We start from the raw sequence: 16,388 nt of genomic DNA, 5'->3' as shown, positions 1-16,388 counted from the left end.
TGTGATTATAATATCGTCCAGAGAGACTAAGGTGGTGTTTGTTTTTTTGGTTTTTTGCTGAAAGCAATTTAATTTTAGAATTTAGGTTGTTTGTTTTTCTACTTTTTCATGACTTATTATAAGCTTTTTACTAAATAGAAAAGTCAAAATATATAGCTTTTTCTAAATAGAAAAAATAACATATTGATTTTTTTACTTTTTAATACTTAATAGAAATAAAATATTATAAAAATAAACAACTTAATATTTAATACTATTAAGTATTAATGTTCTATTTAGAATTAAGTAAAAGCATAAATTAGATTAACAATGAGTGATTTACTTGTTTCAACTTGGCAATAGGATAGTGGCCAAGTTGGAGACTAGGTGAATCGTTAGATGATGTGAGCAAAGGTTACACTATAAGAGATGAAAGGAGATGCATTGTGTTGTCAATGATAGATGAGGAAGAAGCCTCGTTAGGTGGTCTTGAAGCAAAAGGAAATGTAAATTCATCAAATACAACAAGTATATTTTTCCATTAAGAGTTGAGCATTGATAAACTTTATGGACATCATTATAGCCAAGAAATATGTAAGGAAAAGGGCACTGTTGCAATTTATGATTACTACGAGGCCTTATGTGAGGATAACAAGTATTAAAGATAAAAATATCGGTAAATACGGATATATTGGTACTTGGATTTATAGATATATCTAAAATATTGGTAAAATAAGGATAGACTTTTTGAAAAAATAGTTTAGAAAAACTTTTTTTAAAAAAGGAAAGATAAAATAAGTAAGAATACACATAATAAAGTAATTTTATAAGTGTAATTGATATATGTATCATCAACGATAATGTTTATCAATTTTTTTTAGAAACAATTAGATTCAATTTCTTTAATATATTTATATTTTTTTATTTAAAAATTAAAAACTACTTTTATTGAAACATGTTTTTATTACATTTTAAATAGAAAATTAAATAGGTTTATATAAAATATTTTATTTGGGATTTAATTTCTAAAATTTTATTTTAAATTTGTGGTGACAATTTTTTGCTATTAACATTAATTTATTTAAACAATTAAAGTTATTAAAAATTGTATTAATAATTTATCTTATCAAATTAATTTAATTTATAAAATATTAGAATTTCATTTTTTTTAATTTTATATTTTAGCAATTTTTGAATATATTTATATTTTTAATATTTTAAAATAAAAATATTTAACATGAAATAAAATTAAAAGGATAAATAAATAAAAAATTAAAGTGAAGTCATATTAATTTTTTAAAATAGGATTAATGAGATAAATATGAAAAATAATTAAAAATAAAAGCATAATATAAAATAAAAGATAAATTAGAAAAAAATAATTAAAAAAAATGAATAAATACTAAAAAAATTGGTTTTTTGAAAATTTGCTGAAAAATCATCAATTTTTTGGCAATTAATCGCCCGATTTTCTTTATTCCATGCATGTGTGCTACCAATGTTGAGAATTCATTGATATATCGGTCCAAAACCGATATATCACCGATATTTTGATTATTTTGCCGATTTTTCCGCAATATTTTCCTTGATTGGTGATGATGACTGATTTCTTATTGATCCCTACTAATATTCAATATTTTGCTGATATTTTGACGAAATATCTTAACATTTTAATCCATGACAAGTACAATCAAATACCTTTAAGAAATTATAATTAGGTTAAATGTGAAAAAATACTTCCAAAGATGATCCTTACTGTAAGATTGTGCAAGGCAACCTGTTAATAAGGAACATAGCAAGGACAAATGATTCAAATAGAAACTTTAAGAGTAAGTCCTAATTCAATTGTGTGATGATGTTTATGTTTAATTAGACCATTTTTCTTAGAAGTACGAGGGCAAGAATGCCTATGAATAATTCCACAAGAGTCAAGGAAAGAGGTGAGAGTTCAAAACTCACCTCTCATTTTAGTTTGTAGAATTTTGATTTTTTGATTTAGTTATAGTTCAACATGAACCTTAAATTGAAGAAAATACTTATATACATTAAATTTTCATCTAAGAAAATATGTCCATGTGTATTTAAGAGTAAGCATAAACAAACAACACATAATACCAAAAACCATTTAGAGACACATCAACAACTAATTGAGGAGGTGTAGTGTATTTAGTGCATGACTTAGGAAATGGAAGTTTGTAACTTTTCCCATTTAGTAGGTTGAACAAATTAAAGAAATTTTGTTAGAATGATGAGGTATATTATATAGAGTTAGCAATTGTTAGAATCTTCAAAGTATGACATGATTTAACAAAATGAGATTTCATTAATATATATATATATATATATATATATATTACCATTTTTGTTTCTACTATTCTACCTATATTTGTATTAAAATTTATTTGAGTATTCAGGTTTGTATCACTTTGTATTACATTCAAAGTAACACAAAAGATCCAAATAACACATTCTTGTAAGTTGATGAAATATTCATAGTCGGTTCATGGACCTAAACAATCAATTTGAAACTTTAATGCACCAGATCCAAATTGGGGGAATGATTTGTTTTTGTTATCAGAAACGTGGAGAACATGTGTAGTCAATCGAGAGCCTAGAGTAGCTTATTCTTGAATGACCGTCGAAAGATGAAGAGCACTTGTAGTCAATGAAAAGCCTAAAATAACTTATTCTCGTGTGACTTTGTTGAAAGACGAAAAATGCATGTATAGTTTTTCTGTGATTTCTCGGACTTGTAGGAAAATTTTATGAATTTTTTTTTTTTTTTTGTTAAGTCTTTTTTCTCGTGTAGAATAGTTTTGTTGATCAATTTGAAGTCTCTTTCATTGAATAAAGTCATTATTGTTTATAAATGAAACTAGAGAATTAAATTTGGAATTCCTAATATTTAGTTGTCAATAAGAGAATATTTATTTTTAATTTAGAATTGAAAGATTTGATTTGATCAAAAAGACTAAATTTTGTAATCTTGATGATGTGATGTGTCACATTTTGAATACATGCGAAATGTGTGTGACTTGTAACTTGTCGAGCCCAAATTTTGTTAAACAAAAAAGTTACAAATTCGAAGATAAATCAACTTAAAGAAACAATTCAAACTCGATTTTAACCAATAAAATTGTAGAAAATATGGTATATTAATATAATCTAAATTGTTTTTTAAAGTGTTTTCAACGAAACCGTAAATACGTGGCAGTAGAAATAAACAAAATAGGAATACAGCTGTTTTTGTTTTCTTAAAGCTGTTTGGAACCCTAGAAGTTGAAAGAAACAAAAGATTATAACAAGAAAGAGCAAGAATTTCAGTGCAGACATCTTCCCTCACTCTTTCTCACTCGGTCACTCTAACTCTAATGGCAACTGAGAACAAAGTAAACCCTAACCCTAACACTACGAAGAACAAGAAGAGGAAGCAACGCTATCTCCCCCACAATGTCCTTTCTCTCTCCAAATCTCTCTATTCCTTTTTTTTTTTTCCAGTTTCTTTCAATTTGTAATTTCATTTTTCTTTGGTGTTATTGTTTTCCTCAGAAACCAGTGAAGAAAAAGGGTGGATACCCACTACACCCAGGAGTGCAAGGCTTCTTCATCACTTGCGATGGTGGCAGGGAACTCCAAGCTTCTCGTGAAGCCCTCAATGTTATTGATTCCGTACGCCCTTCATTCTCTTTTCTTTTTGCTCTGTTTGGTTCAGAGAAAATGCTTTCTTTTTATATTTTTCATATCTGATGTGTTTGGACCCTGAGAGAGTGAGGTTAATTCCACTCAATTGAGCGTTATGCAACTGTTTTGGAGGCCGTATAAGATGAAAATATGTTATTCAGACTTCAATTTTCTTTTCCTTTTTCTAGTTTTCTCGGAAAAACTAAATATCAACAAATTTTTACATGAAACTCTATGATAAATTTCATCGAACACCTCACAAGCAAGTATTCAGTCAATTTGTATCAATTGGAATATAAAAATGGGGAAATAGAGGCACAGAGCTAATGGTGTAGGCCCAAGAACTTATAGTGGTTTGGCCTCAAGCTTACATCCACTTTCAGGTCACATACTGATATTAGTTCATTAATCGAATAAATTTTACCTGATTCACCTAAAACGAGTACAATTATTATTCTTATTTTTATTTTTAAGATTCACCCAAAACCTATCAACATTGCTGAGCTTTATCAAGATCTGTCAAACTGAAGGAAATCATTTCGTTTTACTCCTGAATTCAAATCAATTTGTAAACAAATAATTAAACATTCCCCTACAAGCAATAACCTCTTCCTTGGCTTGATGTCGATGAGTCTTCCAAGAGTCATCCACAAGCTTTCCTTCTTGCCCACTAAATGTTCTCAAAACAATAAGGGTATTACTCACATGTTGATAGGCATTACTTGTGTCAACACTAGATTAGAGGAGTCTATTAGAGATTTTGCTATCTTGATATTATCAAATGTTCCTCAAGTCTCTCTAAAAATTTTGATCAGAAGATCTCAATAAACAACCCTATGTAAAAGAAATTTATAAAGAGGAAGAGTGCTCCACCAACGACTGTAAACAGTTTGTTAAATGCAGTGTCCTACAAAAAACAGGTTGACTTATGACCTGACAGATGTAAAAGAATAGAAAATTAGAGTCCAGTCAACCCAAGCCATGGCTTGGTTCAACCCAAAGAGGTGGTTTGGTAAACCCCTCCATGAAGCTGGGTTGACCCTACTTAAGTGTTGGGCCTCATATGGCTGACACCCCAAGATTGGGTTGACTAGACTCGCTATTTTTTTTTTTTCCTTTCTGGTTTCCAAGAGGACTGGGGACTTGTTCCAAAAATCAAAGTTCTTAAAATGCAACGGTTTCACTGCTGAGTTCACCTTAGCATACTAACAAAATAAACTGAAAACAAAGTGTACGAGCTAAATAAGCAACTAAAACTCAGCTTTTATAGTAAACAATGAGGTGACCTTCAAGACTTGGAAAACCTTCAAAGAACTTAGTTCTCTAAAAGCTGAGCAGTGTACACACACTCAATTTCAAAATAAACCAAAAATACTTAGGTGATTGCTGATAAAACATAAGGCACACTCTGCCTTCTCAAAAATGAAAACACTTTTCTAGTGTTATGCAGTTTTCCTTTTGATTGGTAGTGAAGGAGAGGAAAATGATAAACAAATCACTTGAAAGTGTTTGGATAAATGATGGAAAGCAAGGAAACTGCTGAAAACAGCAGGAGAAATGAGTCAGTATTTAAGTAAATTTTCAGCATTTTTTTGTTCCCGTTGCTTTGTTTTTTCCTAAATCCGTATGGAACCTTAAATTCCAGTCCATGGAATTTCATTCAGCAAACTTTAGATCTATGGGATAGCATATTGTAATAGAATTACTATAGAGAGATTGTTATTATAGATTTGTTGTTTACTGGCTTATAAAAATATCAAATGTTTTAAATATGATAGCAGTGAATGAATGGTGTGTTCGTTGCAATCAAGTTTTTTGCTTATAAAAGCACTGAAAGTTATTTAATTCCTTTCATTTCTTTTCTTCTGTGTAATCTCTTTTCCCATCATTCCCCATTCTGAATAGAATGTTGGAGATTCAGCTCCATCAATTTCTGCATAAAAGAAGTCATCTTTAACATTTTTCTGTTGTTCTTACTGTTCTTATGATTCTTTGATTATGACATCAACTGTAGTTTGCATTCAATTCCAAAAGTTTAATTCCGTAGTGGTCACCTTATGATTACTTTCATATCTAAAGTTTGATTAAACACTGGAAAACATTTCTTTTAGTTTGGATCTCCAACTAGGTAATGTATATTGGTTGCTGTAAGCATTGCAAGAGAGAGCTTCAAATACTGAATATGCTGTTCCGCTTATTTGTTTGGTGTTTCTTTTCCTGCTTTTCCTGCTACTTTTTTTTTTTTTTTTTGCTTGTGTATGTGGAGTCTAATTATAAATCCTCATCATGCTGATGATTGTTTTGTTTTGCAGTTTTTTGAAGAGCTAGTACATGGAAAGGATTCAGGCGTGAAGCTTTCCATGTTACCTAATAAACCTTTGAACAAAAAGATTAAATTCTCATATTCTGATTCAGGTAGTGATGATGATAATGATGATGACATTGATGATGAGGAGGATAAATCAGATCTCCATAGAGAAAAAGATGCTAATGATGAGAATCCATCAAATGAAAATTCACATCCTCAGAAAAATGATGATGTGTGTCGTGAAAATCAAAACAAAGAAAAGGCAGATGATAAAACACAGGATGGTAATGAAAATCAAGAAAATGACGCTGATGGTGAAAAGGCAGATAAGAATACAGAGGATGGTAATGAAAATCAAGAAGTTGATGCTGAAGAGCCATCAGCAAAGAAGCAATGCCTAGAAACAGATGCATCAACACATATAATCCACAAGAAAACTGAGGAAAAGTCCATTGATAAGTTAATTGAAGCCGAACTCCAAGAACTGGGAGATAGAAACAAGGTAAAATTAGCAGAGCTGCTAAAATTTGCAACTTTATTTTGTTCTTTTTTAATCTACATGTTCAGATTGGCCTGACACCTAACCTAATTTAGTCAGAATTGCTCTTTAGCTTATTTGTGTGGTATCTCTTATTACATATATATACTCTGTGTGTGTGTGTGTGTTTATCATACTGATGAGCAGTCACATCTTATTTTTTATATCAGCAGTAACCTATACTGGATTTACTGTGGCCATAAAAGCTTTATGTAGGAGATTATTGTGATGATTCAATTGTTGGCACAACATTGGATTGTTAAATTTTTTTTTTTTTTGATAGATAAAGATAATTATAATAAACAGAAAGAGGAAACACCAAACTAGTGCCCTCTAGGTATACAGGGAGTATACAAAAGCAGCCCATAGACTCGAAACCAAGGAAGGGGAAAGAAACAACAACCCCTACCCTTACTTAGAGCCTAGCCACTCAAAAAAGCTAACTAGAGAAAAAGGACTCAAAACTATATACACCCTAACCCAAGACTAAAGATTACATACAAAAGAATGTTTCAGCCTTTGGAGTGAAAACACCTCATTCCCAAAAGCCAACAAATTTCTTTCTTTCAAGACTGACCAAAATATACATAAGGGGGCTATTTGCCACGCCTTTTTACAGGTTTTCCCCACAAACGCTCCATGCCATCGAAGGAGAGTTTCCTTAACTGAACCGGAGAGAACCCAAGCCACACCAAAGAGGGAGAAAAGAAGATTCCACAAAGCCCGCGTCTTAACACAATGAAGTAAAAGGTGATCCACCGTTTCTGCTTCAGAAAGGCATAAGATTGTTAAATCTTACCACTACTATGCTATGATCTTGATTTAAAAATGTGTTCTCAGCTCAATATTTGAAATGAAAAATACAAATATTCAAACTTGCTACTAATTCTTCTTGAATTCTCTTCTTCAGTTGATTGTCCATATTAACCATGATTGTCTTTGACAAGCTACTTTTTACTACTAATTCTTCTTGAATTCCTTGTTGAGTAGATTAGCCATTTTAACCGAGCCTGTCCATGGCAAAATCACATTTCTTGAAGCTGTGAGTGAACATAGGGTGTACTCTTTATGGGCAGGTTTAAGTTTTCAGCATATGGTAAGACTGGTTGGTCCAGTGGCATCCAAGGGGCTTGCCATGTGACCTCAGTTGAAAGCAAGGGTTAGTTTAGCTGTATTAGCTTGTAGGTGAACTTAATTGAAAGGTCATGGGGGCTTTTTATTCCCAAAGAGGGAAATCAATGGGTGCTTCTCAGGTGTATTAGCTTGTGCTGAAGTTCTTAGATTTCACTAAGAAAAGAAAGGAAAGAAGAATGAAGTTGGGGCCATATGTTTTTGGTTTATCAAATTATCAACCTTTCTTTTTTATGGCTCCTTTTTCCACTGTTGTATGGCTTCTTTTCCATTTAGTATGAACTGAAAAGTGTGGTTTCCACCCTCAAATTTTGGACTATTGACAGAGGCGTTTTGGCAACCTTGATTCGGGCTGCAATGGTGTTGTCTTTGTACAAATGCGTAAAAAAGATGGAGATCCTAGCCCCAAAGAAATCGTGCAGCACATGATGACATCTGCCGCCTCAACAAGGAAACACATGTCAAGGTCCATACATTTTGCTTACTTGTTTGGTTAAATCATTTGAAAGTGCTCAAGCAAATGGCTTCAGCTAGCTAAAACATGCATTGCTTTTGGTATATAGGTTCATCCTAAGAGTATTGCCAGTTGAAGCAACATGCTATGCTTCAGAAGAAGAAATTTCGATAGCAATTAAACCTCTTGTGGAGCAGTACTTTCCAGTTGAAACTCAAAACCCAAAAAAGGTTTTACTATTTCTTTACTCTGCCTTTCCTTGTACTACCTGTTTGTGACAAATAAATTTCAATAAGTCTGTAATGCTACTAAAGTGTGATAATTTTGCTCTAAAATATGTCTAACTGGACTAATTTTTGAAGGAGTTCATCAAGTATCTTCCCTTTTCTTTTATGATGAATTAACTTTTCCATATTTCCTCATTGTTGCCAAAACAAGAACCTTTTAGCTAACTAGGAATTGGCATGCCAAATGTAGCCAGTGCCAATTCTTCCATTTCATTTGAACCGAGTTAGGGCATTGGTGGTTCCTAGAACATTCAAAAACATGCTTGCTTGAGAGGGGCCAAATCGATACTTGGGTATGTTGTAAGTTGGGAGTGCAAGGGCCATTGGCATTGGGAGGACATAGGTTCTGAATGCAATTAATATGAAAATGATAAAGTTCATTAAGAGATAAACAATCAGTTTTACAAGTGGTGGTGGGGGGCCCGTGGGGGGATATTGGAAATTTTTATTAAAGCCTCTTTTGCCATGGGCTTGTACAATAATTTGATAGGAAAGGTAACAATATAAACGTGCATATTAACATATGATAGAAAAGTTAGTTCTTTGCTCAAAATACCAACCGGAATCCAAGTTGGGTCTTGGGGATGATGGGCCAACACAACACAGCAAGTTTAAAATTATTGTGTCATGAAGACAGTCTGTAACTTGGTCTCATCTGCTTTGCAGTTTGCTGTACTATATGAAGCTCGCTCAAATACTGGAATTGACAGGATGAAAATCATTAATTCAGTTGCAAAATCAGTTCCTGGACCTCATAAGGTTGATCTTAGCAATCCTGATATGACAATTGTGGTGCAAATTGTCAAGGTGAAATTCTACTTTCCCTGCTATAATCACAACTTGAATATTCTTGTTCTCATGGTATAATTTTATCAGGTTTGAAGCTTTTTTTTTAAAACTGTGACATAGCCCAATTATTTGCTTTTGTTGAATTCTGACAGACCGTGTGCTTGATTGGGTTCCTTGAGAAGTACAAGGAGTTGGCCAAGTACAACCTGAGGCAGCTTACATCACCAAAATAGCCGGCTTAAGAAGTGAGGAGTTTTGGCTTGGAAACCACACCAAGAGTTTTAAAAAGTGAGACCAGTTTTTGGATTGGTTGAGACCAGTTTTTATGTATTTGTCACAATTTATGATATAAATTGCTGCTTCCCATGCATGGAAAAACACTTGACACTTTTTCTAAATTCTGTGTGCTCTCTTCAATTCTTGACCCATGATTTGAAGAATGAATGTTTGGGACATGAATTATATATGTTTTTTGGATGATAGGGCCAACACTGTATAGTTTGTGGTGAAGGTTGCATAGGAGAAAGTTAAAAGTAGTAGCAGAGAAATTCAAATGCAAAAGAAATGAAGCCAATGTCAAATCCGCCAACATTACTTAATAAGAAGATTTTGTTGTCTGCAAATGGGCCAACAAGAAGTTTAGGGATGAAAAGAGAAAAAATTAAAGGAATTAAAGGCACACTAAAAACAAGAAAAGACTGAAAATTGTGTGGTTGTGTTTCCTCTTCTACACTTCTCAAACTGCCTTGTATAACTTCATCACCATCTTCCTATACTCTGCAAAAGAAGGAAATTCCCCATTACACAACTAGAACACAACAGAAAACCCAATTTGAAGTATTGGTAAAAAATTACACTGAATACCTTCTTGATTGCTCCATAGAGCTGCTGCTTGAGTGTTGAGAGGTGAGCTTATGTTGGGCTCTGAAATGGATTTTACAATTAGAATATTAGCCACATTTTTCAAACGGGTTCTGCAATTAAAGCACACACCTTCAAAATAAACTGATTTTTTTTTTTGGTTTTACCTCCCAGTAGGCTCTGGATGGATAGGAGGATAGTTCTCACATCATAAGCAGATGACCATTTATCCTAGAAGAACAAAGTTGCAGACAAGAAAGGCCCATTATTACCCCACATATGCACAAAAAACAAAGCTAAAAATCAATGAGAATGGGGGGTTTATAAATGATTGATACCTGAAGAATGTCCAAGCAGATGTTGCCATAAACATCGACATTAGGATGAAAGCAGCCTGTTTCAAACTTCACTTTGGGAGGCTTAAAGGGGTAATCAGTAGGGAATGAAAGAGAGAGCTTATACTCAGTTCCTTCAAATACTGTGTCTTTGCTTCCATTGATTGTGCCTTTCCAGCAGAAGATGTTGTCTTCTTCAGGAAATGCTGATATTCCACCATCACCACTCATCTGTATTTCAACATCCCATAATTGCAGAAAGCAGTATTGAGCAACCGTATATCAACATGATTGCGAATTTCTCAAGAAAAATTTAAAGGTGCTGTTTGGTTGGTTAGAAAATGGAAGAAAAGAACACCAGTGAAAATCTGGGACAATATTACTTTCTCCATTCAAGATTGATAGAAAAAGAAAAGAAAAGGAAAAAAGGGTTAATATTACTTTCTCCATCCAGGCGTGCCCCAAATGGGTATACTTAGCTTTGTTGATTAGGGTTTTTCAAGATTGATAGAAAAGGAAAAAAGGGTTACTACTCCGGCATTGTCAAAGAAAATTCGGATCCTGTTTGGTTGGTAAGAACATGGAAGAAAATAACACGAGGGAAAATCTTGGAAATATAATTAATCCTTCTCCCATCGGCTGAGCTGAATATGGATGACTTGAGAGTTTTTCACCTTTTTAGAAACAAAAACATTAGGAAACAAGATTTTCCAGGTCTTTTCCTCTGTTTTCCCAGGAAAAAAAGGGGCTTTGGAATTTACAACAAAAACCAAAAAATAAATAAATTAAAAAAGAAAAGAAAAGAAAAGGTGCATTCAAAATTCTTACCATTAGGGCCATAAGCTCAGATTGCAACCTGTTTTACAAAAACAGAAACACGAAAGATGTAATCAGAAACCCCATATTCACCAAGACCCAATTTAAAAATCCAAGAAAATCCAGAAACAAAAGATAGAAATAAATAAGAAGACCCACAGAGAATCAATACCAAAAGATATTACCTTTTAAGCACAGACTGCGTATCAACGCTCTTGGCCGGCGGCAGAGGCTGCTTGGTGGCGGCGACGGCCGGGTTGTTGTTGTTGTCTTGGTAGCTGTTGTTAACAGTAGTCATTCTCCTTCTTCTTCTGATGAAGATGATGATTCCGACACAGAGAATACAGAAAGCAAGGGAGGCTAACAACAGATGATCAGAAGAAAGAAGAAGAGAAGAGACCTCTGAATTACTGGGGGTTTTCTCTTCTCCTTCTTCCAAGAATTCTAGAGAGAGAAATAGAGAATTGTAGAGAGAGAGATGATGAGGAAATTATGAATTTAGGATTCGATGCAATAGGGTGACCATTTAAAAAAGAAAAGAAGAAAGGGTTTTTCGAACGTTAGAATGATGGCTCACCGACTATGCCCCAACGGCTAGTTTGTATTTTGAATTCGTATATCCTGCTAATGTGCGCCCAATGCGTTCTCGTCCGCCGAATCCTATTAAGTTATTTTGTTAAGATTTGGATCATGGATGTTACTAACTAAGGTCCTTATTATTATTATTATTATTTTAAGTGTCAACATTTATTTTCAAGAAATAATTAGGGAAATTTTTTAAAATTATATTTTCCTAATTTTAGTTATATAATCAACAACAATATTTGCTTTTTTATATTTTCAACAAATTCTAATTCTCAATTCACTTTCTCGAACCATCATGGATCTTAATCTCCCCGAAAATGATATTCTCACATAATAAATATGATATCATTCAGTTTTTCCTTTGGATGTTAAAATGTTTGTAATAACTCGAATTTAACTAAAGATTAATTTAAGTTTGCTTAATCTCGTAACAAAGATAAATGATTTGATTGATTAATAAATTAAAAAATTCGATTAGTTTATTAATAAACTTGTTAAACTAATTAAAAGATGATTAAAAGTAAGTGAGGTTTCTCTCTAGTATTTTCTAGCAGTTTGTAAGTTGGCAACTTAGAGGGTGTTTGGTTAATCATCTTAATAACTCAAAGTGATTTAATAACTTAATTTAAGTTATTAAGTAAATTAAGAACGTTTGATAAAACAACTTAATATCATAAAAGATTTTAATATTAAGTTAAAATAGTTAACTTATTTTCAATCCAATTTTTCTTTTTTGTTTTATTTACCCACATCTAATGAGAATATATTTAATAATCATGGCCCTGCATTCATAACCCATTTTTTATTTATGAAAAAGTATTAATTAAATTTTTTAATAATAAATATTAATTACAATCAATGAAGATAAATATGTCAATTTAATAACTTAAAATAAATTTTAAGATAATTTTACCAAATAACTTTAATACTTTAAGTAAAATATAAGTAATAAGTTTTAAATTAACAATTTAACTTAAAATCAATTTAAGTCATTACCTAATAAATATTAAGTTATTAAATAAAAAATATTAAGTTTTATCAAACACTTACTTAATTGTTTGTTTGAGTGAATGAGTGAGAGTTCAACAAATTTTATTAATTTACTTGGTTGCAACAAATGCCATTTGCTATCTTAAAATTGAATTAGAATGGGGTTGAAACAAGTGTGAGAATCCAATTAATCGTGGGACACTTAAAGTGTTTCAAAACTAAACATTTGACAATAGCTTCTCAAGGATAATAACAACCAGATTTAGTCTCTCCGTTTTTGAGAAAAATTGGAATGTATATGAAATTTTTTTTTTGGTGGAAAACCTAAGACTCAATTGAAGGGAAACCAGGAGAGAAATTGAAAGTTAAAGACATTTAAGTTGCTGTAATAGATGGTATCCAAAAACTTTGTTTTATTTTTTATACAAAGCTTAAACAAATATATTTACTATACACATTGTTTAAAATAAATTGAGATATGAAGTTATGAGAATTCTGGTTATGGGTTATATATAACACTTGGATATGAGAAATTCCGAATGAAACTTGTTACTTATGATTAATATATACTCTGTTATAATGAATTATAAGCTATTTTGTTGGTATTAACTTGTTGATTCATCATGAGTGACTTAGAGAGCTAAAAGCACTGGTATATCTTATTGTAAGGCACCATGATAGGTGGTCTAAAAGAAAGGTAAAAAACAATAAGAGGAATGATTCATAGACGAGAGTCCTTAAAGAAAGAAAGGTAAAGTACTAGACCCAAAACATCATTGGGAAGATCTATACTTGGATTAATGAGGGAAGTGAACACATGTTTTTGTGTGAGAGCCCCAAAATACTTTATATACTGCTATAATTGTTATAGTTCATGTTGACACATTTTATTTGAGGGATTTGGGTTTTAGATTCATAAGTGTGCATAATGACGTTTTAGTAAAAGTGCAATATTGCAATGGATTTTATGAATTGTCCTTTTGGACTTGACTAATTAATTAATTAGAGCTTAATAGAACTAATTAATTAATTAGGATTCAAGTGGGCTCGATCTTGTGCCTAGATCCATGTAAGGAGTGTTGGATGGAAGAGCATCGGGTAGACAAGCTTCATAGTGTTCTCTATAGTTTCAGAATCTTCCTCGACAACTTCATTGATTTGGAAACATCGAAGGTTTGAGTTTTTACTTCTAGATCTATGTTTATTATTGGTTTTTGATGCTATATATATTTGTTGTGATGGATCTAAAGAAGCCTATGATAGAATGTAGACACCATATGAGATATTGAGCTAGGTAATAGAGTAATTCGAGGTTCCTAATGTAACAATCTTCCTCCTACACAAATGTCATATGACGTTCTTTATCAGGTCCAAGGAGAATTTGAAATAGGCACATGAGAAAACTCTGAGTTTCCCATTCATGGAGAGCTAGTGGGCAAGACTTAAGATATCTATGCATGACATGTTCGTACTTACAATTAATATTATCAAAACTTCGTATCTTAATACCCATATTTTCTCCAATAATATGAGATACTTTCATCTAACTATGACATACCATTACAATGTAGTATATATAAATTGTTAATTTTAATGAAAGTAAATATTTAATGTACTTTAATATCAAGTGTACACTTACAAAATTCATATTTCTTATTAGTGCACATGATATTATTGTCGAATATAACAAATTATATATATATATATATATATATATATATATATATATATATATTATTATTATTATTATTTTTTAGAGTTTTTCCTAATACTTTCATGGGGATCAATTTTCATCTCATAGATATTTGCTAATGTATCTTAATATACCCATGAAAACCGATATTTTCACCTTTGCTTACAATAAACCTTGTCTAAGCCCTAAAATCACATATATACATATCTATAATTGGAAATTTTTTTGTTAATATGTTTTGAATTTTATTCAAATATATTGATACATTACCATGTATATTAAGTAGTTTTTCATTCATGGGACTCCATAGTTCATCATAATGTACCTACTTTATATCAACATGTTTTATTTTAAGTTGAATATATACTTTGGGCAAATACCTACCTTTTTTTTTGTAGATGAACAACCAATTATGGATGTTGAGAAAGTTTTGTCATCACATCTAATTAGAAGGATACTTGAGAGTGTTAGTCCTCCTCCCCATGCATGGGAAAGGGAAAAGGTTAACTCCATTTAGTTAATGAGGATAGCCTTCTCAAAACCTCCATAGTTCATGGAAGTGACCTCTCAAGGTTTACATAATTCTTGCATATAAAGAACATGATCTCCTAGATCCTTTATGGGTTTAATCTAGTTGAAAAAAGGAATCACATTGGGACCTTTTCATAAGGATGGTGCCAACTCCATGGATAGGTAAGTCTACATTGAATTCCCTGAGTAAGACTAGAGTTAAGGCGCCCCTCTCCTCCAAAAATGCCAGTATGCATTCCTCCAAGCTTATTATTCTTTGTTAGCTCTCATTTTGTCTTTGTACTCTCTTAAAAACATTCAACTTGGGACGCAATACCATGATGTTATTTAGGAATGGTATATAGACTTAGGAGGTGTTTAATTTTTGGTTGAATAGAAAAAGATAGAATATTTGAATTTTTCTATTCAGTTAAAAATAATATATTGATATCAACTAATATGACTGAAGTAAACTTGTTGATCAGCTAAAAAACAAACATCACCTTAGTTTACCTTGATGTTAGGCTTGAGTCGCATGGTTAAGTACTTGGGATTATTCAATAGTATTAATTGAGTGAATGGAACCAAAGGTTCATTGAGGCAAGTGCATTGCCTAACATTTAACTCGCTTTGATTAGAACGAGGTGAGGTAGACACTTTGCCATTACAAGACCTATTACTATTACATGAATCATTGTAATCAAGTTCCACATATTATTGGCAATGTATTTGGCATCAAGGTCAAGGATTAACCTAATTTAAGTCTAGGCCCTTTAAGCCTGTAAGCCTAAAGAGCTCTTAGCGCCTATTGAATGAGGTTTGGTTTCATGACAAGTCTACTCCTTCCTTAACAAAGATTTTTGAGTCCAACCAATTGGGCTCGGTCTTTGGATTATAAAATAATTTGTTTTTCAAAATTGATATAAAATGATTAAATTTAGGTTTTATTTAATTCAATTTGGTTTGATTTAATTAATTGGGTGTTTGGTAAAACAACTTAATGACTTAAAGTGACTTAATAATTTAATCTAAGTCATTAAGTAAATTAAGTATATTTTGTAAAATAACTTAATAGTATGACTTAAATTAAAAAACAACTTTAAGTAATAAATAAAAACAATTAACTTATTTTTAAGTTCACATATTTATTTTACCTTTTTACTCCTATTTGCCTTAACTTCTTTCACGATCTCCTTTACAACTCTACGACCTTTATTATTACTTAACTTTCTTTTAACCTAGTATTATAACTAAGATAAATATGTGTATTTGATGATTTAAAATAAATTTTAAGTTAATTTTATCAAATAACTTTAATACTTAAATTGATAATTAAGTAATAAGTTTTACAACCAACAACTTAAGTATAATTTAAATCATTAAGTAATAAATATTAAGTTTTATTAAATACCCATAAGTTATATTTTTGGA

The 16,388-nt window shown here is 31.6% G+C and overlaps 2 protein-coding genes across 3 annotated transcripts; one reads left to right on the top strand and one right to left on the bottom strand.

Moving 5' to 3' along the window:
• Positions 1–3,250: 3,250 nt before the first annotated feature.
• On the top strand, positions 3,251–9,626 carry LOC117916499 (THUMP domain-containing protein 1). Of its 2 annotated transcripts, XM_034832567.1 has the most exons (7): positions 3,253–3,431; positions 3,529–3,648; positions 5,973–6,470; positions 7,964–8,103; positions 8,201–8,321; positions 9,045–9,185; positions 9,320–9,626. In XM_034832567.1, the coding sequence occupies exons 1-7, from the start codon at positions 3,351–3,353 to the stop codon at positions 9,398–9,400; spliced, it is 1,182 nt and encodes a 393-aa protein (XP_034688458.1). In that variant the 5' UTR covers positions 3,253–3,350; the 3' UTR covers positions 9,401–9,626. The 2 variants fall into 2 exon arrangements, with proteins under 2 accessions (XP_034688459.1, XP_034688458.1); XM_034832568.1 differs by lacking the exon at positions 9,320–9,626 and having other exon boundaries at positions 3,251–3,431; positions 8,201–8,320; positions 9,043–9,151.
• A 106-nt stretch (positions 9,627–9,732) lies between these two features.
• LOC117916500 (ubiquitin-conjugating enzyme E2 20-like) lies at positions 9,733–11,674 on the bottom strand. The gene is made up of 6 exons (XM_034832569.1): positions 11,365–11,674; positions 11,192–11,219; positions 10,367–10,594; positions 10,196–10,259; positions 10,032–10,091; positions 9,733–9,944 (listed from the first exon to the last, which is right to left on the bottom strand). The coding sequence occupies exons 1-6, from the start codon at positions 11,475–11,477 to the stop codon at positions 9,904–9,906; spliced, it is 534 nt and encodes a 177-aa protein (XP_034688460.1). The 5' UTR covers positions 11,478–11,674; the 3' UTR covers positions 9,733–9,903.
• Positions 11,675–16,388: the final 4,714 nt, after the last annotated feature.

The sequence above is a fragment of the Vitis riparia genome, chromosome 6 (assembly GCF_004353265.1).
Source record: "Vitis riparia cultivar Riparia Gloire de Montpellier isolate 1030 chromosome 6, EGFV_Vit.rip_1.0, whole genome shotgun sequence".
Taxonomy (NCBI): Eukaryota; Viridiplantae; Streptophyta; class Magnoliopsida; order Vitales; family Vitaceae; genus Vitis; species Vitis riparia.
The sequence above is the reverse complement of the archived record's forward strand: the minus strand, read 5'-3'. Positions and strand labels throughout refer to the sequence as shown.

Bases quoted from the DNA above. Each gene is read 5' to 3' on its own strand.
- LOC117916499 (XM_034832567.1), top strand. From the start codon at position 3,351: ATGGCAACTGAGAACAAAGTAAACCCTAACCCTAACACTACGAAGAAC. The intron at 3,649-5,972 runs GTACGCCCTTCA...TTTGTTTTGCAG, and splicing joins CCCTCAATGTTATTGATTCC to TTTTTTGAAGAGCTAGTACA. The intron at 9,186-9,319 runs GTGAAATTCTAC...GAATTCTGACAG, and splicing joins TTGTGGTGCAAATTGTCAAG to ACCGTGTGCTTGATTGGGTT.
- LOC117916500 (XM_034832569.1), bottom strand. From the start codon at position 11,477: ATGACTACTGTTAACAACAGCTACCAAGACAACAACAACAACCCGGCC. The intron at 11,220-11,364 runs GTAATATCTTTT...TTTGTAAAACAG, and splicing joins ACGCAGTCTGTGCTTAAAAG to GTTGCAATCTGAGCTTATGG. The intron at 10,595-11,191 runs GTAAGAATTTTG...GTTGAAATACAG, and splicing joins CTGAGCTTATGGCCCTAATG to ATGAGTGGTGATGGTGGAAT.